Here is a 26,286-nt window from a genome sequence, read left to right on the forward strand (position 1 = left end):
CAGAAAAAAAAGGAACACAACGCCAGGTTTGCACTTTTTTGGTCACACAGTCTCTGTGAAAAAAAATAATAGAAGTGATCAAAAAGTGGAGGTTAGGTCCTGGAGAACCCCTTTAAATGTATTTTTTTTTAAATAAAGTGGATTTCACAATGTATAGAGTGATTTTCCCAGTAAATCTGCATATAGCGCCCTCAATCGCTGGTACTCCAGGGGTCCTTCCTTAGACAAAAGTAGACAACCTCTTTAAAAACATGTTAGATATGATAGAGCTGCGCATCTTACCGGACTATGGCTTGTCCTCTAGTGACACCTTTCAGCTTCTTGCAATGCTCGATTACTCGATCCTCACTAGGAAGTAACAGCACAATATAAAGATATAATCAAACACAAAATGCTGCAATGTCCCCATTTTCTGCCATTTTAATGCATTTCAGCGCATCAGTATGAACGTTGCATTTTTCACCTAATGTGCATCTCCACAGATTTCCATCACAGACTGATGAAATTTAAAAGGGAACCTAAGATTGCAAGTTATTCCATTGGATAGGGGATAACTGGCTGATTGGGGAGACCTCCGCCAATCTTGAGAACAGGACGCACATGTCCTGTTCTGCCTGTTAATGTAAGGGTTGCTTGTCCCCCAGAAATGACGTTAACAAGATGGCAGCGCTCGCTGAACAGCTTGGTCAGCACTTTATTCATTCTAATGGGGCTGATGGAAAAACCCAAGAGGGTGCTGCTCTGGTATCTCCGCAGTCCAGTTGAAAGTGAATGGCGCACTAGTGCACTTTCATGACCACTGCTCCCTTTAGCCTTCTCTTCTTTGCGGGGGGGGGTGCAGTAACCCTGCATTGAGGAGGACGGTGGACTCAAGACCCCCACTGATCTAAAAAGTTATTCCATATCCTATGGATAGAGAAAACGTGCAATTTTATTATAACCCCTTAAAGCTGCCGCCAGAGCACTACCCAGTATGTTGAATGCACACGTATTTGTCTAAAAACACAGAATAAAGAGTCACCCCAAATTCTTATTTTTATTCTTTGACGCCCGATATGTAAATATCTGGTCTTGAGTCATCTAGGCGGTGCCTGCAGCCCACAGATTCACTGGGACTGCAGACTATCCAAGCCCCTCCTCTCATTGTTGTGCTGAAATCCCATGCACATAGCGTTAGGCCCTCGGCGCACATCTTCCAGGTGTGCACAGTGATGTACGGTAAAGTTACAGTATACACGACTCATTTCCCTGTACACGTGTGGAAGAGGCAAGCAGAGGGCTGCATGGCGCATGCGCGCAATTTCAGCACAACAAGTGGGGAGATGGTGGTCGAAGAGTAGGAAGTGTGATTAGTCTGCCGGCACAACTCAAATGACTCGAGAACAGTTATTTACATATAGAACACCAAAGAAGAAGAGTAAGAATTTGGGGTGACTTATTCTGTGGTTTCAGACAAATACATGTGTGTAGTGCACTGAACATGCCAGATAGTACTGAGGTGGCTGGGTTCTCACAGGGTGGATTCTCGGCGGAAATCTCGCAGTTTGGCTGCAGCGAAAAACCGCGAGATTTCCGCCGCTGCAAAACCCGCGGCGGCTTTGAAGCGGCCCGGCTGCTCGCTCTTCCGCTGCGGCCGGTGCTGCCATAGAGGAGAGTGCGGCCGCAGCGGGAAAAAAAAAAATGAACATGCCGCGGCCAGCAAAAAAAAAAAATGAACATGCCGCGTCGCACCAGCGGCTTCTGCCGGCTTAGTTGCAGCGGATTTGCCGTCCCATGTGGATTAGAGGCCGCATGCGGATTTGCCGCGTCGAAATTCCGCATGGAATTTCCGCGGCAAATCCGCCCCGTGTGAACCCAGCCTAATGGTAAAATCTCTAGTGGCCGGATGCCTTTAAGTAAAGGAGCTTTTACACAAAACAATTATCATCAAAAAAAAACAACTGCTGGATAGTTTGAATTCGAATGATAATCCTTCAGTGGAAACACGCCCAACGACTGAATGATGAACGATAATTCATTCGCTTATCGTTCATTTTATGCAAGCAATGAAATCATTGTTGGCTCATTCGCTAATTGTTTGGTTTAAACACCAACCGTTTCCATTTAAACTGACCGCTTGAGCGGACGAACAAACTGTGACATTGTTTCCTCTTTACTTGGGCGAATGATTTCTCGCTATGTGTAAAATTACCCTAATAATGTATGTGTATATATACACACACACACACACACACACACATACACACACACACACACACACACACACACATACACACACACACATACACACACTTTTGTATATATGTATGTAGACTACATGCGGATTGTAGAAAATGGACAATTCTCATCTGCATGTAATAAGCACTGATCAACAAGCATTCCGATCAGTGCTTGAGCACTTTTCATTGACATGGGACGCGATTCGCTTGCTACATTCATTGGGGAGACATGCAATCAATCAGTAAGCATGAGAATTATTCCTTTTACATGGCCCGAAGATCAGGCGGGAGAACATTCTGACTAATGGCCCTTTTACATGGGCCGACAGTCGTTTAAACAATTGCACGAGAGTGGAGGTCACTGCCAAACATCAACATTAAGGCTGGGTTCCCATGGGAGGGAAATACTGTGCTAATCTCGCAGCTTGGCCCCACCGAAAAGCCGTGAGATTTCCATGGGTGAGCCGCAGCTTAAAAGCTAGCTGCATTTTGCCGCGGGTTTATGAGCGGTTCGGCCGCCGGCATTCTGTTGCAGCTTTCTTCCCCCATAGAGAGGAGCGAGGCCGCAATGGAAAAAAAAAAAAAAAAAAGAATTGACATGCTGCAGCTGTCAATTCAGTGCCGCATCGCCCGTTCTGCCCAGCTTTGCTGTGACGGATTGGCTGCCCTGTGTGGATGAGATTTTTGCAAAATCTCATCCACATGGCTAGCTAATCCCGGGATTAGGAGCCGCGGGTGAATTTGCCGCAGAAAAAATTCTGCACGGAATTTCCGTGGCAAATCCGTCCTGTGCGAAGTCATGAGCCTAACCCCCCTTCTTTTCCTTTTCTCCTTTTAGGAAAGAGGTACAGAAGCATGCGGTCCAGATAACCCGACCAAGGAATCTAAAAATGTGATCAATGGGAATTCTGACCAAACAGATTTCTATACACCAAAGAATTTTGGAACTCAATCCAGCAGTGCCATCCAACAAGGTTTTTAAGCTGACTGAACGATTATTGCTCAAATTCGTTCACATTTTGAGCAATAATCGTTACGTGTAAATGGGCCATAACATCCAGGCCGTGTAAAGGGGCTTTCATAAGCACTATAAGCACTGTAGTCTATGAAGGAAAGAGGACGTGATAAATGCATCCACTCCTGTAATCTGATGCGCTACAACAGTAAGCCGCTACACATGACCAGCTACTATCCAGACACGCTATGAAGAAATGTATCCTGTGTACATACCAATAGGTAATAGACGGATGTTCCTGGAGCGTCCTTGTGGGCAGCGCTGGCAGAATCTTCAGATCTTTTCGGGCATTTTCATCACTTCAGAAAACAAAGAAAAAAAGAGAAACTTTTGTTTGTTTTCCTGGTGGGGGATGAATTACTAATCAGCATGGAGCATTGTTCATTCACACCACGTACTCAGATTTCAAGGTAGGGTGTTCTCAAGTGACAGGGACGTGAAAAAAAATGAGGTTAGGTACACTGACTGTCAAGACACACACTACAGACTGAACTACAATGGCAGCAGGCTTATAGAAAACACATAGTAAAACCGTAAAATATAAATGTATTAATAAACATATACATCTTCCATATGGGCTGTCCCAAGCTTTCCCAGAATCCTGAATGGCATATCTAACTAGTTATGCAGTTGTAGGAGGGCCTTCATCACCCTCCTACCTTGATGGCCATTCGGTGATCCTACGTAGCCAAAAAGGTGGAGAAGCGGCAGCATATGTCCCAATATCTACAGATAAGGTGCTAACAAAAATGGAAATAACTGTCCGGAGTAAAAAAAAAAGGCCATAAAGGGAATTTATCACATTTCACAAGTACCATAAACTAAGTTATGGTGCTTATAGGATTCTATGGGTGTACTTTTTATATTCACCCGCTCCTTGTTCCTTTGCCGTGACTGGTGGAAGTTGGCGCTACATCAGTCAGTGAACTCTTCCACTGTAGCTGCAGCATCCATAGGAGCCCCAGTTACAGGGGAAAACATACCCCAATAGTGAAAATAGTCACTGGTAGAGCTCCAGTCTGTTAAGGGTAGTTTCACAATTATGGTTGGGATTCCGCTTTCATGCTCTGTTTGTTCGGGGAGCAGAAAAGGGGAAGTCCCATGACCAAACGGTTCCGTCTCTGGACGGAACCAAACAGCACCAAGCGGACGCCTTTGACTATAATGGGTCAGCCCATTTTCCACCCAGCTGCCCAGTTTTGGGACAGAAGAAAAAGCACTGGATGCTCTAAGAGCCAGCAGCTCTGCATGCCCTAAGAACTAACAGCTTTGATATACCAGGGGTGGCCAGCAATCACGTGATCGGGGGCTCAAAAGAAGAAATAACACAGCTGTTTCTTCTATTCGCTATATAGTATTCATTGAGTACAACGTAGGCTGGAAAAGAGAAGGTAGAAGCTGTTATAAACCCCTTCTGTTCTCTCCTCTGGGTCCTCGGCTATCTATTAGAGCTGAGCACCCAACCAACTGCTGCAACTAGATTCTATGAGCTTTAAACCCACATTGTAAATTTAAAATGGTACAGGAGTAAATTCCAGAACCAAACGTGGTATATTTATGGCGCTTGGGCTAAACGAGTGCCAATTGCTGATTTTTCAGCAATTTATCTGCCAGTGTAAAAAATCCCTTAATGTGGATCTGGTGACTACCACCAATTTCTTGAATTTAAAGGGCTCAAACCCCCTTAGGCACTCCTCAGAGATTTCTTACCCAATAATCTAAACTGGCTGACATTAACTGGAAATCTCTGAGGAGTGCCAAAAGGGTTGAATCCTTCTATAGAGGAGAACCCTTTTGTTCTGGAAATCAGATATTCGTTTTGATGAATTTTGCCCAAAGTTTCTTGAAGAAACATCTTGTATTTTAGTTTAGTCATTCACAAAGCTACATTTTTACTACCCAAGTGAGGGAAAAAAGTCACAACGAAGGTAGTATATAAATCCAGTCTAACAATAGAAATTTTTAGAGCTGGAGCAGACACATAGGCACAGTCTTTATATACAGTTCATCAGTGAGGATGAAGGAGTTTATTTGAGTAGCGTAGAATTTGAGAGATCATTTATAATAGTTTTGTAATCAGTGCTTCAGGTCTGGAATTTCAAAAATGTTAAAGATCACGTTCCTGCAGTGATACCGAGTCTAATAAATCTCCTCAAATCGCTGAACAAAGCCTGACCGAAAGGTAAAACAAGTCAGACCGAAATCTGAAGACAGCAGTCGGAAACAACCAGAAACAAAAATAAAAACCCTTTAGCCCTGAAGTTTAATTCTTTTAAAAAACATTTTCCTTCAAAATTTGACAGATTGAAAATGATATATTCAGGGACACCTGTTTAACTTGATATGTGACCTTCATCTTAAAATAAAGTTTATTGTGCATTACCCATTTATCAATGGATTCTGAAAATTAAAGCAACCCTTTGGTCAGGAGCTTAATATTGACATGCAAGTCTGTACTTATGATTACCTGCTATTTGATTTTCTTCAGTACTTGCTCCTTGGCTGCTTTTTAGTTAAACTCTGTTAGGGCAGAGCTGTGATCTGTGTCTATAGTTTACTTACAGTGCCAAAATCTGAAGTAGTCTGGGACACACCCCCTGGATAATCATTGGTTCAGACTGCAGAGGAGGCAGTCGGGAGGTTTGCCCCAGACTACTTTAAATGAAACACTATAAGAAACTACAGTCACAGATCACAACTCCATCCTAATAGAGCTGAGCTAAAAAAGCAGCAAATGAGCAAGATCTGAAGAAAATTATATAGCGGGTAATCATTGCTAGGAGTTTTTCTGTACAATCACAGCCCCGAAATGGTCCGTAACGCCTCTGTAAGGCAAATTAGTATAAACTCTGTTCCTTTTATGGTCCAGTTTGCAGGACTGTCCCGTGACAATTAGGTCCACTAGCAAAATGTATCCTATGTAACGGCAGTTGACACTTAAAAGTGCCCATACATCTTCAACAGGTCTTGGCCAAATGATTATTTGACCGACCACTATTCCCACCAGCTCCCCCATACACATAAAAAGCTTGCTTGGCCGAGCGTTCATATATTTAGGGAGATGAGTCGCAGTCAGACAGCTCTGGAGGGAACAGTCTTTTCTGGGGAACAAAAGAATTGGGCATTGAAGTCCAGCATTCCCGAAATTTCTTTCTCCCGACATCATCTGTTAGGGGGCAGTTGAGCACCCAACAGGCGCATTAGAGAGTCGTCCAGCTTCACCATTATCAGTGGGTTTGGAAGGCTAAACACTACATGTATATGGTGGTCTTTACTGGCAACAGTGGTGACATGTGGACTTCACTATGCCATCACCACTGCAATCACCAATAATTGGCTGCCACGATGAAGTGTCAAGACAAAACATCATAACTAGAATTGCATAAACAAAGCCCGGTGGTGGACCAAGAAATTGGACTAGTCAAGTGCAACAGAACAGAAAAGAAATATGGAATAACTAAAATATTCTAATAACTTTACAAAAGAGGACTTATAATTGTCTCGAGGACTTATAATTACTGGTAAATTTCAGATTTTGGGGGATTTGCTTTACTTTTTTTTCCTGCTTATCTCTTTCTTTTTTCCATGGCTGTCTTAGCTTGTGATCACATCTATGACAGAGTTTCCAGCGCAGATGCGCCATGCGGCACTATTTCATCTGGAGAAATTTTGAGCAGCCTGCCAGAAGTTGGACAGATGCAGTTATAGTGAAAGGGGTCCGTCTGGCTTTGTTAAGGTTCGGCAGGTGCCGGATAAGGCACTTTTGGTGTCTTTGTTGTTCTGCTCCTATAAAGGAGCTGAGCATCAGAAATAATACTGGAGACCTAAAGCAGGTGTGAATGTGGTCTTATGTGTAATGTAGGATTAGGAAGTCTCCCAAAACCGTATTTACAGAATGTCAGTGATGACGGATACTTTCTTAGGAAGCTGAGACACATTCTCTACTGTAACAACAGCGACTCCTCTAAAGGAGCAGGGGCCTGTGTTTATTCTGCTGTGCCTCCTTATGGTGGTGACAAACTTTGCACACATGTTCCAAGGGGGGGGGACAAGGCCGTCCATTGTAAAGCGGGGTTTCCTGTGCTATTTCTGACACGTAACTCGTGTTTTATTATGTTTGTCTTGTCCATACAGGAGTCAGAATAACAGTCCTGGCAGTCAGCAGAACAATGCTCCCTGCAAGGAAGGCATGTGCTGACACCACTAATTGAGAAGCCTTTTTTGCTTGGGCCACCAAATTTTTCCCTGCTCCTGCACTAGATATCATTTAAATGGGCAACTGAAATAGTATTTTATGATGACAGAATGATCTGATATGGATATTGCATAGATGGGGATGGCAACACTGGTCAGTGGACATGAGGTCCAGCAGAATTTATGATGCAATTACTATGCTCAGCAGTAGATGTAGAATGAAGGTCTCCTGGCCTGGGGGGCAAACTGCTGGTAAATTTGACACTTTTCAGAGTAGCATTCTAGCCAAAGGGCTCTTTTACATGCAGCAATGCACTCCTGATGGCAAGTGCCAAACAACAAGATTGTTGCTCATCTGCCTAGCTTTCACAAAGGCTGATTTAGGCTGTATTAAGGAATGAACGATCGTTCATCCCGATGGAGTATCATCATTTTCAGCACCATATCCCATTTACACGGGCGAATGTGCTTTTGACAACAGTCATCTATTTTTGTGCTGCATAAAAGATGTGATTACCAACGAGCAAGCGTTGGGCGATTGGTGGCACATTCAGATTATCAGGCAGTTGATAATTTGGGCGAATGTGCAAATAATTGGTCCATGTAAAATGCCCTTTAGATCAGAAGTCATTCATGACAATAAATACAGCATCAGATGGTTATTTTTTGGATGCCTTGGCAATTAAAAAAAAATCTATCACAAAGCAAATGTTGACCAGGATGGATGACACATGAGTCAAATAAACTGGTACCACATAGAAGATAGAGCAGAAACTCCCAGACTCCTGTCTAAACATTTTTCGCTTCTAGTTAAACAGTTGTTATCTTTTGTTCCACAGAAGGACCCTTAGTGCTTTGCACATATGACTTTAGTTCTAATATCCATGATAACGTATGATGGAAGCTTAAATAGAATTAGCAAAACTCATAGGAGGTCTATAAAAAGTAGAGGGGAACCAAAGGACGAATGAAATCTCAGGAGGATTGGGCAGTCAGGACACACTGGGAGTTGCAGTTTGGAAAGCACCTGGTTGGAGACCATTGGTATGATCCATAGATGTTGGCCTTATCATGCCTAGCCTGAAATATGGTCATCAGTTCCATTGGTTAGAAAGTCATGGCAGATAAGAGATTTGTTCTACACTTCGCTAGTACTTTGTACACTGAAGCCATGCGGTAAAAATGAGACATGCTCAAACCTGAGGATATGTAAATATTAGCATAGTACACAGAGACTACACCTCTCAAACAAACCCACAGCTTATTCAAGGCAAGGCAGTACAGGAATAGGAAGAGCTTCCAAACACTGTCGAAAATACAATGCGCAGTGTTCTGGATGCTGAAGAGTGTAAATAGTTTTGCTTATGATCTTATATCAATAAATTACAACTGGACAATGCTTATGTTAGACGCAAAGTTTAATATTACATTTTCAAAATGGCTTACATGGAGTTTCACTATACATCAACAAATATTTCCACTCTGGATTTTTATGGTGCCAAAACCCAAACCATGATCTTGTGACAAGGACTCATATTGAAAGGTCTTCTATCACGCATTGGTATTTTGCAGAGGAAAGAACTTTAGTCCAATACAAGACAATGTTGACCATGGGAAGTTTGCTCCAATATAAAGAAGTGTCACCTACTGGACAATCCTAACCGCTTAGATCTTCAGACCATTAATTTTTATCTCATGACAGAGGCACCCATCCAAGGAGGGATATAATAAGCAGAAGGAAAATGATCAGTTCTCGAAGCTGATGTATTTCTTCGAAGCAGGAATAATGGGCAAGTGTAAGGATCTGAGCGACCATAACAGGGCCAAACTAGGATGACTAGACGATAAGTAGGTCTTGTGGGGTGCTCCTAGCATACAAGGGTTGATACCTAAGCCTGTTAAAGAAAGACAACTGATGAACTAGAAATTGGGTCATGGTAACTCAACGTTCATTAATTGTGTGGGAAGTGAAGGCTAGTCCATCTGGTATGAACCTACACAGGTCTTGTGGAGTCCATGTCTTGAAATGTCAGGGCCATTTTGACAGTAGGAGAAGGACCTTCACAATATTAAATGGCACTTTTAATTTTATGGTTGATAGCTACCTGTCAACATGGCTATTGACTTAAATTATTGTAGGTGGGTCCTGCTCGTATTATCCTCCAGTAATCCAACACCTACAAGTACTGTCTTCCATGGAGGAAAACAAGATGAAGATTCCTTAAGGGCCTTATAGGATTCTTTTACACAGAGCCAGAAGTAATTTGAATGATGAGAGTCGTTTGCTTTAAAATGCCATCAGTTTACACACACAGATATTAGCTTAAATTTTTTCGTCATTTGCTCGTTCACTCGATCGTTGGTCTTTCAAAGGTCTGTGCCAGGGAATGGAAACGATGGAAGAACCACTTTTTACACATAACTTGTGAATGACTGAACAATAATTTTTATGTCTGTATAAAATGAATGATGAACGCTAAGAGAACAAATTATCATTCGGCAGTCATCATTAGCAGTGTTTACAGTGAGCCATTAGCGTTCAGATTTTTTTTAATGATAATCGTTCCATACAAAAGGACCCATACCGATCTCCATCGTCGCATTCATCAATAGTTCACATCTTTGCTCCCCATGTAAAACGAGTGATTTACTGCCGATGGTGATGAAACTGTATGAGGGACGATTGATCATATACTGTATGGGGGACGATTGATCATATACTGTATGGGGGACGATTGATCATATTTATCGCCCAAACATTCTGAATTGACCTGCGTGAAGGCCTGATACAGTAAATGAAGATCTTCTTTAATCATCGCTCATCATCAGCATGTAATCAACAGGTGTAAAAAGATCCTTACTTTAGCTTGAAGATAAGCAAGTGTGTTATTATAGACTCCTATTAAGATCCTAAAATGGGTTTACAGATTATGGGAGTTTTTGGAAGACTTGCTACTAGAGATGAGCGAGCATACTCACTAAGGGCAATTACTTGAGCGAGTATTGTCCTTAGCGAGTACCTGCCCGCTCGGAAGAAGATTTGGGTGCCGGCGAGTTGTGGGAGTGAGCAGTAGAGAGCAGGGGGGGGGGGGGGGGAGAGGGAGAGACAGATCTCCCCTCCGTTCCCCCCTGCTGGCGCTTGAATCTTTTCTTCCGAGCGGGCAGGTGCTCGCTAAGGACAATGCTCACTCGAGTAATTGCCCTTAGCGAGTATGCTCGCTCATCTCTACTTGCTACCAAGAAAATCATATTGCTTAGGACCAGTGTTTCTCAACTTTAGTCCTCAGGAACCCCCAGCAGGTCATGTTTTCAGGATTTCCTCAGTATTGCACAGGTGATGTAATTATTGTCGGTGCCTCAGACATTGCCATAGGTGTACTTACTATAGGATATCCAGAAAACATGACCTGTTGGGGGTCTCTGAGGAATGGAGTTGAGAGACACTGCCTTAGACCAAACCGCAGCCTCTGTTACTCATCGTTTTTACCACTTTAGCCATGAAACCAGGCAGTCAAAAACAACGATAATGAGAAGATTGCAGTTTTAATAATGGCCCTGAACCAATAGAGTCTGGCAAATTTTACTCATCTATGAGATTTACACTAGGTGGCAAGGTCTACTATGCTGATACCATCCATTTGGGATTGACTGCACCTTGTCTATTTCAGATAACCAGCCAGAAATAACGTCTAGTTAATTTTAGTCCTGGGATTTACCACTAGTCAAGCCAAAATTATTCACGGTCAACTTGATATCTAATGGAAACCATCAAAACAGACTGTTATTGTTACACTCCCACTTTCTTCCTGTTCATACAATGGGTGGCTTAGTTACATCAGACCGGCTTCTTTTGTTGCTCCTAGCATTGTGTACATGGCCTGGCCTGTTATTACAGTAGCTCTTTTAATGAGGAACGCATGGAGCTTTTCATAATTGATAGTGTCTGGGTTTTGCCTTGCTCATATTAAATTGGGAGTCTACATGACTTTTGTATCTCTTATCATGTAGATCCCATTGCCATTCATAAAAGCATTACTGTATATAGACCAAGAAGAGTTGGTTGAGAACATACAGGTCCTAGTGCTGGTTTTCATGAAATGACCCTACTTTTGTGGTCGCCTCTCATTAATAAGTGATGGAGCTCAAAGGTTTCTTGATTTTAATGGAAAAGTGGTTGTTAAGCATGCAAACAACCAAAAACAGCACTGGGACTGTTCTTTTTGACATCGATAGGCATCTTCAACTGGATGTTGGATTGTATAGTTATACCTGAATATCTATAGTGAGCATGTGTAGAAGATATTCTCAATGCCTTATAATAGTGTTCACTAAAGACAATGGCGTTATCATACGGCGGCACATAAGGTGCCTATGGGTTCGTAATATGAGCTGTAGAGACTCCGTATGCCGCTGTATAAGGTCCATTTAAGCAAGACCTAATGCTGCTGGCAAACATAGGGCTGAGAAATAAAGACTAAAAAGGTCAACAATGCAGGACGCCGTCCGAGTTAAACAATTTAACGTTTCCTAGTCAGACTAGGAGCCGCTAACAAACATAAACCTTCCGGGGGCCATTCAGAGAGGATTACTTACTACAATGGACCAAATGTTCCAATATTTCCTATTTCTTCTCATTTGGAATTATCCCGACATCAAAGACTTCATAAAGGCAGCGCGTTATCCCGGCAATTAGCTGACTCACAAAATTGCTAAAAAACAACGCAACGCTTAAAATTCCTCAGAGACTTAAATTTACTGGTGTTTTATTTTTACAATTACAGTTTTTCCATTTTTGTGTAAAATAATGCTTAATCGCCATATAATCAGAATTTCTTGAAATGTTCTAATATGCTTTGTGTTTCGTTCCTCAAACATTTTCAAGATCTCCACTTGCTGTAAATAAGCGAGAACTTTATCGCTTTGTAAGCAAATCATTCTCCATGTGTTGCTGTATTTGTGCCTCGGTATACTGTATACTCACCTAGTAGCAATGGTCTCCAATAGAAATGTGGGCAGAGCCTTATGATCCATTTACAAAGGCACAGTATTGGGCCTGAGCGTTCCTCCGGAAGCTCGTTTGCCCAACAATTGGGCTGTGTAAAGAGACAAACAATCAGCTAACCAATGGGCAAACGTCTTAACCCTTTAGTGACGAAGCCCGTTTGCAACTTAATGACGAACTAATTTTTCAGTTTTTTTTATCGTCGCATTCCAAGAGCCATAACTTTTTAATTTTTCCGTTGACGTAGCCGTATGAGGGCTTGTTTTTTTTTGCAGGACGACTTGTAGTTTTTAATGACCTTTTTTTTTTTAGGGGTATTGGGAGAAAAAAAATTGTGTTTTTGGATTGTGTTTAATGTGTCAATCGGCACTTGTTACCTCGGGTCAAGAATTCAGCCGGTGTAAATCGAGTATTAGAAAGCTGCGTAATATTTGTTCACAACCGGAAGACTCCTATACTCTCACACTTGGTAACACGGCTAAGTGCGTTGAAATTTCTTGCTTGGCATTTCGCCTGAACACCTAGATCAATAGCAGCATGCCACTGTGGCATTTTTCCTTAAAGGCCGTGGAGTAGGGCGTGTAGATTTAATGGAGACGCGCAATTACTAATTTAGGTCATGATAGCTTCGGGCAGGACAAATTTAATAAATGAATTCCTAAAATTCAATGTGATCCAACATCTCCATCCTACATATTTCTTGATAGACCAAAAGAAGCAAAAACATAAATAAGGAGGTATTAAGTCTGCACTTGTGTCTGCGTATAGGTATCATTATGGAGTCAAGCGCGGTCAACAAATAGAAGCGTTGGAAGAAGCATGATGTTTATTTAGATTTTTAAGTACATGTCTGTTTGTGGAACGCTGAGCCTACATCTGTCCTAACAGGTCGTACTGCTCCGAAGTTATTAAAAGCTCCGTACTTTTGGCTGCCGGGATGCTTGAGGTGCTGTTAGCCAACAAGAGCTGCACTATGTTCTGTACCTTATCTTTTTACACTGTGTATATTTTAATGTTGGCAGTAGGAATGAGTAATGACTCCAATGCGATAACACTCAAAAACTGCATCATTGTGTGCCGATTCATTTAACAGGGATTTAGAGCTTCACTTTCTGCTTAAGAGCTTCAAATCCCTATATAGCCATAGCATTAAAGGGGCATTCCCAGGGTGTCCAAACATGGCCGTGATGGTAATAGCCATCTGTACATGGTGGCTGGGAGGACAGAAGCAGTCAAGCGCAGCTGTACTTCAATTGTGCTCCCATACAAGTAAATGGAAAAGGTGCATCACAGAGAGTTACACTATTGCTCACCGTGCTATGTTGTTTCTGTAGGGAGTTATGGAAACTGTATAAGACAGCTGGCTTGCATGTTTCCATAAAACCGGCCCAACCCCGGCCACCGCATAGAGCCAATTTGGAGGCAGTCAGGCTTCATGCTTGAGATAAGTGCAAATCCCAAAGGTGCGGGCCACATCTATCATGGCATACCCTTACTCAGTGTGCTGATTAATTTACAAGGGTTTCATGGGACTTTAAAATACTGATGATTCATCAGGATCGGTCAACAATATCAGATTGGAAAGGTCTGACCTCCAGCATCCCCGCTGATCAGCTGTTTGAAGTGGCCATGGCGGTCATCATGGTATACCAGGCACAGCGCCATACATTATATAGCGGCTATGTTCCAAACATTAGGCCAATTCCACTGACTTGAATGGGACTAAGTTGCACAAATGCCATGTGACCGATGGCTATGACATCACAAGTCTAAACTAGAGGCCGCAGCACTTGTGTGAATTAGGTGGCTGATCAACATGGGAGCAGGGAGTCCGACCCCCACTAATCTAATAGTGATGACCTAGTCTAAAGATTGCTCATCAGGATTTACGTCTGGAAAAAAACCCTTTAGATTACTCAGCATATGTGATGATGGACTTGAAATGAACTTGTGTTAAAAGGTAGACCATCATCATGTGCTGATTAATTTAATAGTATATATTTATGGGGGTTGGGAGTCCCATTTTCTGCTCCAGAACTCCAAATATTTTATATAGCCATAGTGTTAAGTGATAAAATTCTGTCTGCCTGCAGCCACCTCTAGGGGGAGCTTACTGTATACTGTTTTGTTATAGAGATCCATGAATACACATTATACAATAAGCTCCTAAAGGGAACCTGTCATGTCCTATAGGCACCATAATTTACAATATATTGCTTATGGGAAAGGCAACATGGAGTCCGGGGGAGAACATCTTATATTTACCTGGCTCCTTGCTCTCGCACGCTTACCCCCGGAAGTTGGTGCTTGGTCTATAAGCATGACTCTTATTTTGAGTCAGTGCACATGCACACACATTATTCTCTATGGGAATTTGTACATACTGGCTTAAGAAAAAAAACCAAACAACAGTCATGCTCTCAGACCAGGCGCCAACGTCAAGGGCCGACAGCATAGGAACAGGAACCAGAGTATGTTTAAAGAATGCATCCCTGGAGTCCATGTTCCCTGACCTATAAGCACCCGGATCCTACCGATGTGTATGGCACGACCAGACAGCGTGAACCCCCCCCAACCCCCCCCCCCCCAAAAAAAAACCGGTTTGCTTTTTTGGATTGGACAGATTAAATTTCTCTCACTTCCTACTAAAATGCATTTGTTTCTTCCTCCCATCTTGAATCATAATAAACGTCTTGGATCCCGTTCAAATAATCAATTAAGGCAGTTCCTGCCGATGCTCACATAGTAAACAATGTATTTAAAGAGTCACAGCCTGAACTCAGAATACACAGTGACTCACAAGGTAAATACATCAGGGACAGATATGGAGGGAGCGGAACAGCACCTACAGCTGTGACCATCAGGACAATCGCCCTGCAGACTACTGAGATTTTGAGGACTTTATCCACCCATGACGACAGCGGGGATCTAAATTATGAAGTTTATAAATTCACCCACTTCAAACAGGAAGCATTGGCATCTAAATTCCTAGTATCAGATCAGCACTTAAAGGGAATTGTTCCAAGAAAAGAGGATAACTATCTGATCAGTGGGGGCCTGACTCACCAATCAGGAGGATGGCGGTGGCAAAGATCTCCGAATGAATGCAGGGATGGTTACGCATGTACAATACTGCTCCATTCATTTCTGTAGGGCTACTGGAGATAGCCGAGCCCTGAACTCAGCCACCTCCAGCAGAACCGCTGAAATGAATGAAGAGGTGGTGCGCACGCATGACCTCCGCTCCACTTATTTGGCGGCCTTTCTGACTTCTTTTCATGGGACAAACCCATTAAAATGGTTGTCCAGGTAAAAAAAAATTATTTTTTTTCTGTAGAAACAATGAAACTCTTATAAGTTACATGTATCTAGAATTGCAGCTCAGCCACATTCACTTGAATGAGGCCAAATTGCAATACTCTTTCACAGAGTTGTAATACCACACACAATCCACATGCAGGTGTGGCGCTGTTTCTTCTAATTCTGGACAATCCAAGGAAAGGACAATCCTGGAAAAACTAAAATTGCTTTTTGCTTTGGCCCCTTGAGCAGTTGTCATATTCCCTAGTCCACTCAGCAGTAATGTGGATTGTAGTACTAGGTAGAAAATACCCAGGAGGAGACAGGTTCAGGATATAGGGACCATAAGCTTATGAGCTTTATGAGCAATGGTCCAGTTTCTTTAGCAAAAGAGTGCGATCACAGCTATTCTTGTGGGTTCCTGAGTGAAGTAGGGCTTAAAATGATCCATGATTAGGGATTTAGTAGGTCAGCGAGTCAAGAAGTAGAGTACAGATAAGAGTTATAAGGAATATGATTCTACGATCAGACTTACATGTTTGTTTGTAGTCTGTCACCATAGAAACACATAGATCTGCATCAGAGCTGTATGCGTAAAACGGCCGGACATTTTTTTATCAACACTATTTGCAAAGTTGCTTTATTTTACATTTGAGATGCACTGGAGTAATGTACATGAAAATAGTTGTAAAAGTGTACACCCCCTTTAAGAAAGCATAGCCTTATTGATGAATAGTCAGAGCATTAGTGCCTGGTATATCCCATGTAAAGCCGTTGTGGACAGTACAAGGCATCCCCCATGTTATGTTGTATTAGCCAATGTCTATCTCCCAGCACTAAGCCGGGATTGGAAATCTTACATGTCAGCTCTTTAAAGAAAACAACCTGCACCGTGCGCCCATCTGGAACGCGGATTTACTTCCCTCAGCAAAAACCCGCTTTGTGTGATGTTTGCTTTTTCATGTTCTCCAAATTTAAACCAAGTTATTTCTGTCTTGATAACAGACTTCCTGCAGCATCAGAAATAGCTAAATGGAAACGTATCTCGTCTCTCACGCGCTCGCCATGCCGCTATCTCTGTCTAATCCTTTACCAAAGCAACAGCGTTCTGCAAGTATAAAGCAGATGGATTGCTGAGCTCTGTTGTTCGCCACAGCCCATGTAACATTCTATAAACCAGGTAGGCCTGCAGCTGTAAAAAGAGACTGTAGCGGGGGCCGAGAACCATGCGTACCGCCGCGTAATGTACTTACGCAGGCGGTCATGCTCAGTACAGCTTTTTTCTGTGATTTGTTTATATTTCCTGCATCGTCGCTTAGCGATGACGTAGGTACCCGCAGCTCATACACAATGTAATTGCGTCGCAGATCGTTCATCCTCTGTGCCGTCTGAAGCGGTTTTTGAGGGCAGTGAAAGGAGTACTAATTGACACGGATCAGATCAAATTGTCTAAACCGACCCTACGCCTCTGCTGGAACCCCCTTTTCCCCTCTGTCCGCACCTCCCTGGTTCTTCTTCGGTCACATAGATCTCTATGGTAATTCAAGTTCTGTCCAGCAGAACCAAAAAGAAGGGTCTGATGCCAATTTTATGGTCATAGAAAGGCTTTTATATTACAGCTGCCTAAAAGCGTCCCGAGGCCCCACTGTGAGCGGCGGTGCAGGTGACAGATGGATACTCACACCACTAATATGAGTCATACTGTCTAGTTGTGCAGATAGGGAATGAATGAAAATGGAATTCTTTCTGTCTGGACGAGAACAATTGGAGTTGTTAGTTCTTCTGTGTCCGGGTCGCCGGGTTAATTCCCTTTAGTATCTAGTTAGTTGTAATACATCACTGTTAGGCAATGGGCCAAGCCTTGGACTAGAGCACATCTGAGGGGCAACGCTGATTACCTATGTGAAGTGGATGGACAGATTATTAAATTAGTGTGGTACTCCATCATTAAGGGAATTAATGACTAGATAACGAGGTCATTAATGTCTACATAATGGTTTTTCACTACAACAAGGAATCTATTAAGTGATGTTGTATCTGTGCTGCCACCAGTTCTAAAAACCTAGATAGTCAACACTGATGGCAAACTTACATTCCAGACTAATTGTCTTCATTATCCACAAGGATTTAGAAGTGGAGACATTACCTATGTACTAAGCACTTACTGGAATATCTTTAACTGGGGTTTTTGCTCAGTACTGTTTTTGCTAAGCCAGTTTTAAGTCCCATTTACACGCAATGATTAACGCTGAAAATTCGCTCAATGTCTTTTGAGTGATAATCGTTGTGTGTAAATGCTACCATCGTTTGCTTTTCGTCTGAATGATGAGTTTAGGTTGAGTTTAAAATCCATTGTTCAGCTGGAGAACTGATAGCAGGGACCACATGCGGCAGCGCTGATAACATTGTATTTAGCTGCAGTTTCCTGGCAGAACAAAGGGGCTGTATGCAGATAACAGACCACCTGCTGTTCTCTGCATACAGCTCTTGGAGGCTCATTTACATGCAAATGAAGCTAATAAGCTGCTAATGGACATGAGTGCCCATTAGCAGCTTATGCAAAATGACCTCTCAAACTGACATTCTCCCTATCTTTTGAACAAACTTTGAGCGAGCATCTTTGCATATAAATGGGGCTTTACACAGGGCGACTGTTGCCCGACAGCCTACGGTCCATCTTATCGATGATCGCTCACGTGCTTTTGCTTAGGAGGGATCATCGCTCAGTGAATATAGGTGGAGTGGGTCGGAGATTGCTCTGATGTGCTGGCCTCCCTTTCACAGTAAACAGGCCATCACTTATAGTTGAATGACGGCCGGTTTATACAGAGAGATGCAGCGGCAGACCAATGATAATCTTATGGTCTGCATAAAAGACGCCATGCGCTACACTGCGCATGCGCGCCGGCTCGCCAGACGGGACTCGCACGGCGGATCTGGAAAGGTGAGTATGGGGTCTTTGGGGGGCACCGTGTCGGACTCCACTGCAATATTCCGCTGGCCGAATCTGATGCAGCCGTGGGCATGAGGCCTTAGACAGAGTTAAACACTAGAAATGTCAAAAGCCAGTGTCAACAAGTCCTGACCAGTGGGGTCAGTGAATACGTACCGCTTGGTGACTATTCACACAAGTGTATTTGCACAATGTATTGCGCACGGAAAGTTTGCACATGCAATACACGTGAATAGAACCCACTGATTTCAATTAGTTTGATAACATGAACGTATTTAGCACACGCATTTTGTTCGTGAAAACAAATACGCAGCACATTCTATTTTCGTACATACTGCCTTCAAACATAGCACATATTAAACTAATTTACCTTAATTGTCCACTGAAATTAGCAGGAACATGTTTGTGCGTTTTTGTTTTTTTTTGCGTATACAAATATGCATGACATGCGTATCCAAAAAAGTACAGTAAAACACGCAGAGGCACGCGCAAAAACGCACATCGTCGTTATTTGATCTGTTTTTAATCTATCCTTTTTTCGAAGCTTAAAAAGATGGTCGTCTAACTCCTGCAAAATGAAACGGCAGATCTTGTATTTCAACAGATCCGTTAAATGGATTAGTAAAAATAAGGATAACTTATCTATTTTTTCCATTTTTAGCTCTAGTTGTAGGTACTGCACATGCGCGGTATAATGTAACACATCCATTAAAAGGAATAGTTTTCATTTGTGTCTTTCTGCCAGAGGATAATCTAAAAAAACCAAACAAACAAAAAACCACAGTAATCTCCATTCCATTTACTTTATGTTTTTTGGGATAAAACAAAGTCCCGCACTTCAGCCTTTTCTTTTTGTTTGTATCTGTCCTATAATGAGTAAAATGTTTAAAAAAGGTAAGCTCTATTCTGTCTGGTTGCTTTTTTGGGGGGACAGAACAAAAAGTCCTGCACTTCAGTCTCTTCTTTACGTAAAAAAAACAAAAAAACCCAAACAAAAAAAAAAACAGACCCTTGAACGGAAGCGAAATAAAACAAATTAAAATAAAATAAATTCTACTGAAGTCAATGGTGATTTTATTGGATGTTTTTTTACCTCTGATAAGTACTTAAAAGTTGTTAATGGCCAAGAAAAAAAACCTTACAAGTTGTTTTGCATATTTCACACAAAACAAAGAAAATCTTATTTCTGTACTGCCCTTGCAATCTACATAGTGTCTGCAGGCCATGCTTGTAATAGTCATTATAGCTTGGAGGGTCATGTCCATGACAAAATTACTCCCACAGCTCTGCTATTATATTTGACATGGTCAAGAGCCCTGCACATTATTTCATTCTCCATCCCTGTTCTGCCTCCTCCCATCCTCCTGGTCTCTTATTGCATAAGTAAATAATTGTGTAGCATTAGTGACTGTCGCGAGCTCCAGTAGTGCTTCATTCACCCATTGCAGAACTAAAATTCTCCCTCTTCTAAATTTAGTGAAGTAATCCTTTACATGCTAAATGGCATCTTCTACAGGGTTAGAAATAAGTAGACAAGTAAGCTGACCCTCCCACAGGTTGAAAAAAACGCAGCTTCTGCTTCAAGAGTGAATAAGGGTGTTTTTACATGGGGCAACTTTTAGACATTCAAGTGCCCGACAGCCGTCCCTCGACTATCCCTCCTGTGCTTTCACACAGAAGTGACACTCATTCAGTGAATGGAGGTGGAGTGTGCCAAAGATCTCAACTGACAACCCATCTCATTTCACTGTGAACAGGCAGACAGTTACAGGTCAACGACTGTCTGTTTCCACTAAGTGAGAAGTTGCATGTTAGTTGCTTAGGGCCCATTTAAATGCAATGATTGTTGCACAAACAAACGAATGTGCACGATAATCATTACGTTTAAACATGAGCCATTGTGCACTTTTCCTTCACTTTTCATTTGTCAGTCAGTTTCATTCTGGATACAAATCATCGTCGGCTTGTTTACCCCACGTTACATCTAAACGCTCCCCGCTTGAGGTGTTTCGCATAGAATGTGCACACTGTAAAACCGGTAATCATTTCAGCAAGCTGAAATGAAGGAAATAGCAAACAACTTCTCAAAGGTCGGTCAAAATTGCTAGTTTGACATGTCTTTGGCTGCTTTCTTAATAGGTGGGTGCATCGTATATGCTTCCTGTGGTTATGCCATAAATGTGCGACATGGGAAATCCCCTTTAAAGCTAAGATTCCAGTAATGTATTCGGGGAAGGTCCTAGAACTCTGCCCCACCTCCTTGCAATATCTATAATCCTGAAATTTTAGCAATTTATGACAAGCTGTAAATCCTCAGGGCACATTCACATGGGCATATGCAGTTTTAGGCTGGGTTCACATGGAACAGATTTGCCGCGGAAATTCCGTGCAGAATTTCTGTGCGGCAAATCTATCCGTGGCTCCTAATCCCTGGATTAGCCAGCCATGTGGACGAGATTTTGCAAAATTGCCACAGCATGTCAATTCTTTTTTTTTCCCGTTGCAGCCTCACTCCTCTCTATGGGGAGAGAAAGCCGCAACAGAATGCCGGCGGCCGAACCTCTCCAAGACCCGCAGCGAAATGCCGCAGGTTTTGAAGCTGCGGCTCTCCTGCGGAAATCTCGCGGCATTTCAGTGCGGCCAAGCCACGAGATTTCTGCGGGATTTCCGTCCCGTGGGAACCTAGCCTTAGTGCGCGAAAATTGCTCAGCTTTCACTGCATGTGTATTTAGTGTGTTTTTGGTACATGTGCATTTTATTTCTACATGTTGCATCCGTAGTCATGCGCTTTTCACGCACAAAAATAAATAATGCAGGAAGACCAAATTGATGTCACCTTTTTTTCACACATCCCCTAGCAACATATGCAAAAAAAACATGTAACACATGTTACATGCATATTCGCTGTGTTTCTTTTTTTGCACTCGCAGACTTAAATGAGTCTGAATACACCGATGTAAAGTAATGGTGTTGGGTGCTGTTCGTATTACATCCTTAAAAAACAAGGACAGAAAATACGCCCGTGTGAATGAGCCCGTTTTGTGCACTTTTCATTTTCAAAGCATACCTCCCATATGAGAAATTGTCTATGATGAGATTAGTGTAGATGGAACCTGAGTGCCAAGTATCATCGCCATCACACCTCCTGCTGACACTACAATTTTATGACCTCAACACCTGCCATCGAGGCCTTCATGTGGTTGACTAATGCGGAGTTGTGGGCTGACTCCGTGCCAATGTTTTGTTGGTATAAATGACTTGGATGTAGACCCCAATAGAAATAGTTGTGCTATCTACAAGACTTGGCTGTTGTCCAGGTGATACCAAAGCAATGTACTGTATAGGAGATACCCTCACTCCACATAACACATCTAGGATCAAAACAAGGTAAACAATAGTGATATTACATCATACGTTTTGGTTTCTGTACCTATATGAAATCATTTTTTTTTTATAACACGTCTGCAATTTTATATGATGTTTTAACATCTTGGAGCTACTCCGCATAAAACATCCTGAGGATAGGTCATCAAGAGTTGGTCCGCACTAGTCCACCTCTTGGCATCCCCAAGCTGTTGACCAGGCCGGCAGCAGGTAGTGCTGTCCGCCGTGGTATTACATTGATTTACTGGGAGGTGTGCCTACAGTAACAACCCGGGCCGCTGCAATTTAACCACGTCTTCTTCCAGCACTGTCGGTGGCCCAATGAATAGCGGATCGGTGGTGATCCCAAGTGGTGCGGATCAACTACTGACTACCTTTTACAAAGTCCTCCGGATAGGTCGAGATTGGACAGCACACACTTGATGAAATATGCAAAAATGTTGAGGATGTACTAGATATCTCCAGACATAGAGTTAATACTCAATGTTTAGGGCTCATGGTCCTTTGTCAAGTCATGACAACAGGGATCCAGGACCAGAAAAGACCTGAATATTGTACCACGTTTCACCGCAACTTGGTCCCTGATGATTTTCACTTTCGGGAGGGGAGTAATGATGACATGACATTAGGTCATGTGACCACTGCAGCTATTCAGTGGCTGAAGAGAGTTGGTGATTCGCTGCAGTGATCACGTGGCCCTTTTGTCCGTGACATCATTGCCAACTCCCGGCAAGTGATGACCAGTGGGGACTGGGAACCGGCAGCTGCGAAGGAGCAGAGAAGACGAGTGTGTCAGACTGAGCACATTTCGAAAACAAAATTCTGTCCCTGGATAACCCCTTTAAAGGGAGAATCCAAATATGCCCTTCAACAATACAGAAGCTCAGTCGTTATATAATGAAAAGTTCTGGAACTTTCTGATAAACTCCTCACCATTTTTAACTTGTCTGCTAACTGTCTTCTGGATAGATCATCAATAGTTAATCAACAGTGGTCTACTGTTTGGGATTTCCACCGATCAAGTTGGACACCCGGCTGATGTCAGTGCAGATAGTGATGAAGAAGCTCTGATTGGTGCTCTACTTACAGCAGAGAAGGGGGGGAAGTTACCTATCAGCCGACATATCTGCTGTAAACCATCTCAGATAGCCCTAGCAGTCACATTTTTCTACAGCATGAGGTCCCCGCTAAAACAGCTCCCACGACCCCTGCAATATTGTCTCAAGGTGCTGCTGGGGAGTAATACTGAGGTGAAAGCGACCCTCCAGTCCCAGGATCAGAGAGGGGGTTTATAGGATCTGACGCCCTCCTTAATCCTCATACAATTGTCAATCAACCAGTTCCTGAAGTCCCATTCTTGTGATTAAAGATGGCCATGCCACGTTTAGGTATCAGTATTCTAAGACATTACATGCTGCTCTGACTGGTGAGCAGCCCTGGCCAATCAGAAAGCATCAGTGACCTCCAGGTATTCACAGATTGGTGGGTTATGGGAATAAAGGAGGACACAAGCTAATATAACCCCACACCCTTAGGGTCACTTTAACTACAATCACATCAGAATTTCTTGAGTCAAGGGAAATGATAAATCAGGTAATCTGGCTTCAAGAAAATTGGGAAAATATCACTTAAAGGACTTGTAGCAGAATCACAAGTTATCTCCTGTCTGCCCACTAATCTTTAAAACGGGGGTCCCATGTACCCTTCTGCCTATCACTGAGAGTGGGTACGGGGGTGGGGGCTGCGTTGAACTTTTGCACCCGGGCCCCTGAGCCTTTAGGTACGCCCCTGGTACCACCCATTTAAACCAGACCTCATAAAACCTCTAAAATCTTATTAAAAGGGCGTCACCGTAGCGTTTGACCTGTCATTCCAGGCAATAGGAACTATATAAGATCTAGAGTATTCGTCACATTGTATTCACTTAAAACAGACCATATCGTACCTTTCCCATGAAAGAAAGCCTCTGCTGCCTGTACTTTCTCACCTTGTACCGGTGACTGTTGACCTTGACTGCCATATATATAAAGTGGGTTTTGTTCGTCCAAGTTCATTGCACAGAGCACGCCCCTCAGAGCGAGTTTTGATGTGCGCTTCCGGTATGTCTTATACTCTGAATGACTCTATTGTTAAGCTATGGCTTTTTGCAGCTACGGTTGCTGTTATGCGAGGCAATACATATACAGTAGCTATCTACATCTTAGCTTAATTGCAAAACAGTTGCTAGGGACAATGACATGCAAGGAATTGGCTATACAAGGAGGCGGTATCCCTGAGGGAGGGTGAGAAGTTTGCCTCACCACCCTTCATTGGCTCTAGGGGGCAATATTTTGGCAAACGAACAATCTAGTGGTCCTTTTAAACAGGCTGATTATTGGGCCTGATCGCTCCTCCGATCAGTTGGTCCATGTAAAGGGACAGACGTTCGTTCGTTGGCTGGACAGTTTACAGGATATTAAAAATGCTTTCTGCTTGGTGGTACATCTCATGCGAACAGGGAGATGTACAACCGGTCTATGGGGATGAACGAATGCATGTCAATCAGTGCTCATTACATTGGGTCGATATTTTAGCCAGTATAAAGAGGCCATAACTATGCACTCACCCATCACTCATTTGGGCAGTACGCAGGGTAGGATTGAAACCTTATTTAAAGGGGTTGTCCAGTTGTAAAGTATTGATGGCCTATCCTCGGGATAGGACATTAATAAATGACTGGTGGGGGTCTGATGCCCAGCATTCTCGACAATCAGCTGTAAGTAACGTCAGTGTGCTCGTGCACAGAGCTGATTTTTACAGGAAGCAGACAGCACCGTTCCAGCTGCAGTGGCCCGACTTGGTATTACAGGCAAATTACTATTCACTTCAATGGGAACTTGGACTGTAATACCAAGCCGGGCCACTGCAGTGGGAACGGAGCTGTCTGCAGAAATCAGCTCTGTGCATACTGACCCACTAAACAGGGGTCCAGGTGACAAACCCCCAACAGATGTACTATTGATGACCCATCTTTCAGATAGGTCACCAATATAGTTTACAACTGGACGACCCCTTTAATTTCATGACTTGAGCAGCAAAAAGGTTTGAAGCCCCCTGCTTCTGTGGAGGGCTGCTAACTGGATTATTGCATACACTGGGTGTCTCGCCTCACAAATGATCCTTATCATTGTTTTGCGCCTTCCCTCAGACAACTGTGCCCATAAAAATAGCTCTTTATAACCGCCCTAGATTTTGCAGTAGTCACCCAACCCTACATAATCAGGTTGGCACAGCAAAACAATCGAGTAAAGCATTGTCATTATTTTTAGCAATTAGGAGGCGCCTGGGAACTGGCAAGATGTTGATGGCATGGATGATACTATAAGTTGGTGGTCTGTAGCCAGTGGCTCTCCAGCCGCTGTAAAACTACAACTCCCAGCATGCACCTGTAATGTGATATATGCCCCAAGACATAGGAGCTTAAAATATCTGAACATTGAATATATCAAGTGCAACCTGCCCTGTCCATTCCTATGGTCTCCCTTATCCTGACCTCTATGCATCCATTTTTTACATTTTTCAAATGCATCTCAGGTAAGAAGCGGTGTCGTGTCTCCTTAAGGAGAGCACCCAAAAAGTGTTTGGGGACACCTATGAGGTGAGTGGATATGGGGATGGTATAGTCTCTCCACAAAGAAAGCACCCAGAAGGGGTGTGGGGACACCTCAAAGCTAAGTAAGGAGACTTATAAGGGAATGCTCCTCTGGGAAATTTATGCAAATCAGAAAGATGGCAGCATTCCTTCAATTCAAAGTGACCTTAAAAAAAGGTCTACAATGATTGGGATTTTTAAACGAAGCCAGAGACCATGCATATACAGACTGTTTAGGAGTGTTTACCCCTCATCAGCATGCAGTAGGTCCCTGGCTTAGTCTGTGAGGGGCCTATAACATGGGTCAGAAGCGGTGTCGTGTCTCCTTAAGGAGAGCACCTAATAAGTGTGTGGGGACACCTGGGGGGTGAGTGGATATGGGGATGGTAAAGTCTCTCCCCAAGGTTTGGACACTGATCGTGACGCCTACATTGGTCTGTATAAAAGACCACAACCGACCAACAAAAATGCTTTTTCTCGTTCCTCAGCAGAACCGCTGGCCCTTTTGTAAAGGCACTTTATTCACTAGTGTATCTTCCTAGAAACACGATGGAAGAGCCTTGGACAATGTACCGTAAGCGCTCACAC

At 42.9% G+C, this 26,286-nt stretch overlaps 1 protein-coding gene across 3 annotated transcripts in view; it reads right to left on the reverse strand.

The window, feature by feature from the left end:
• Positions 1 to 26,286, reverse strand: part of FRMD4B (FERM domain containing 4B) — a 234,507-nt gene that overhangs the window by 42,206 nt on the left and 166,015 nt on the right. For all 3 annotated transcript variants that reach the window (XM_066596677.1, XM_066596678.1, XM_066596676.1), the window contains exons 8-9: positions 3,450 to 3,533; positions 283 to 348 (exon numbers count right to left, since the gene is read on the reverse strand). In XM_066596677.1, coding sequence (XP_066452774.1) covers positions 283 to 348; positions 3,450 to 3,533 — 150 coding nt within the window. The remainder of the gene's footprint in view (positions 1 to 282; positions 349 to 3,449; positions 3,534 to 26,286) is intronic.

The sequence above is a fragment of the Eleutherodactylus coqui genome, chromosome 3 (assembly GCF_035609145.1).
Source record: "Eleutherodactylus coqui strain aEleCoq1 chromosome 3, aEleCoq1.hap1, whole genome shotgun sequence".
NCBI classification, from domain to species: domain Eukaryota; kingdom Metazoa; phylum Chordata; class Amphibia; order Anura; family Eleutherodactylidae; genus Eleutherodactylus; species Eleutherodactylus coqui.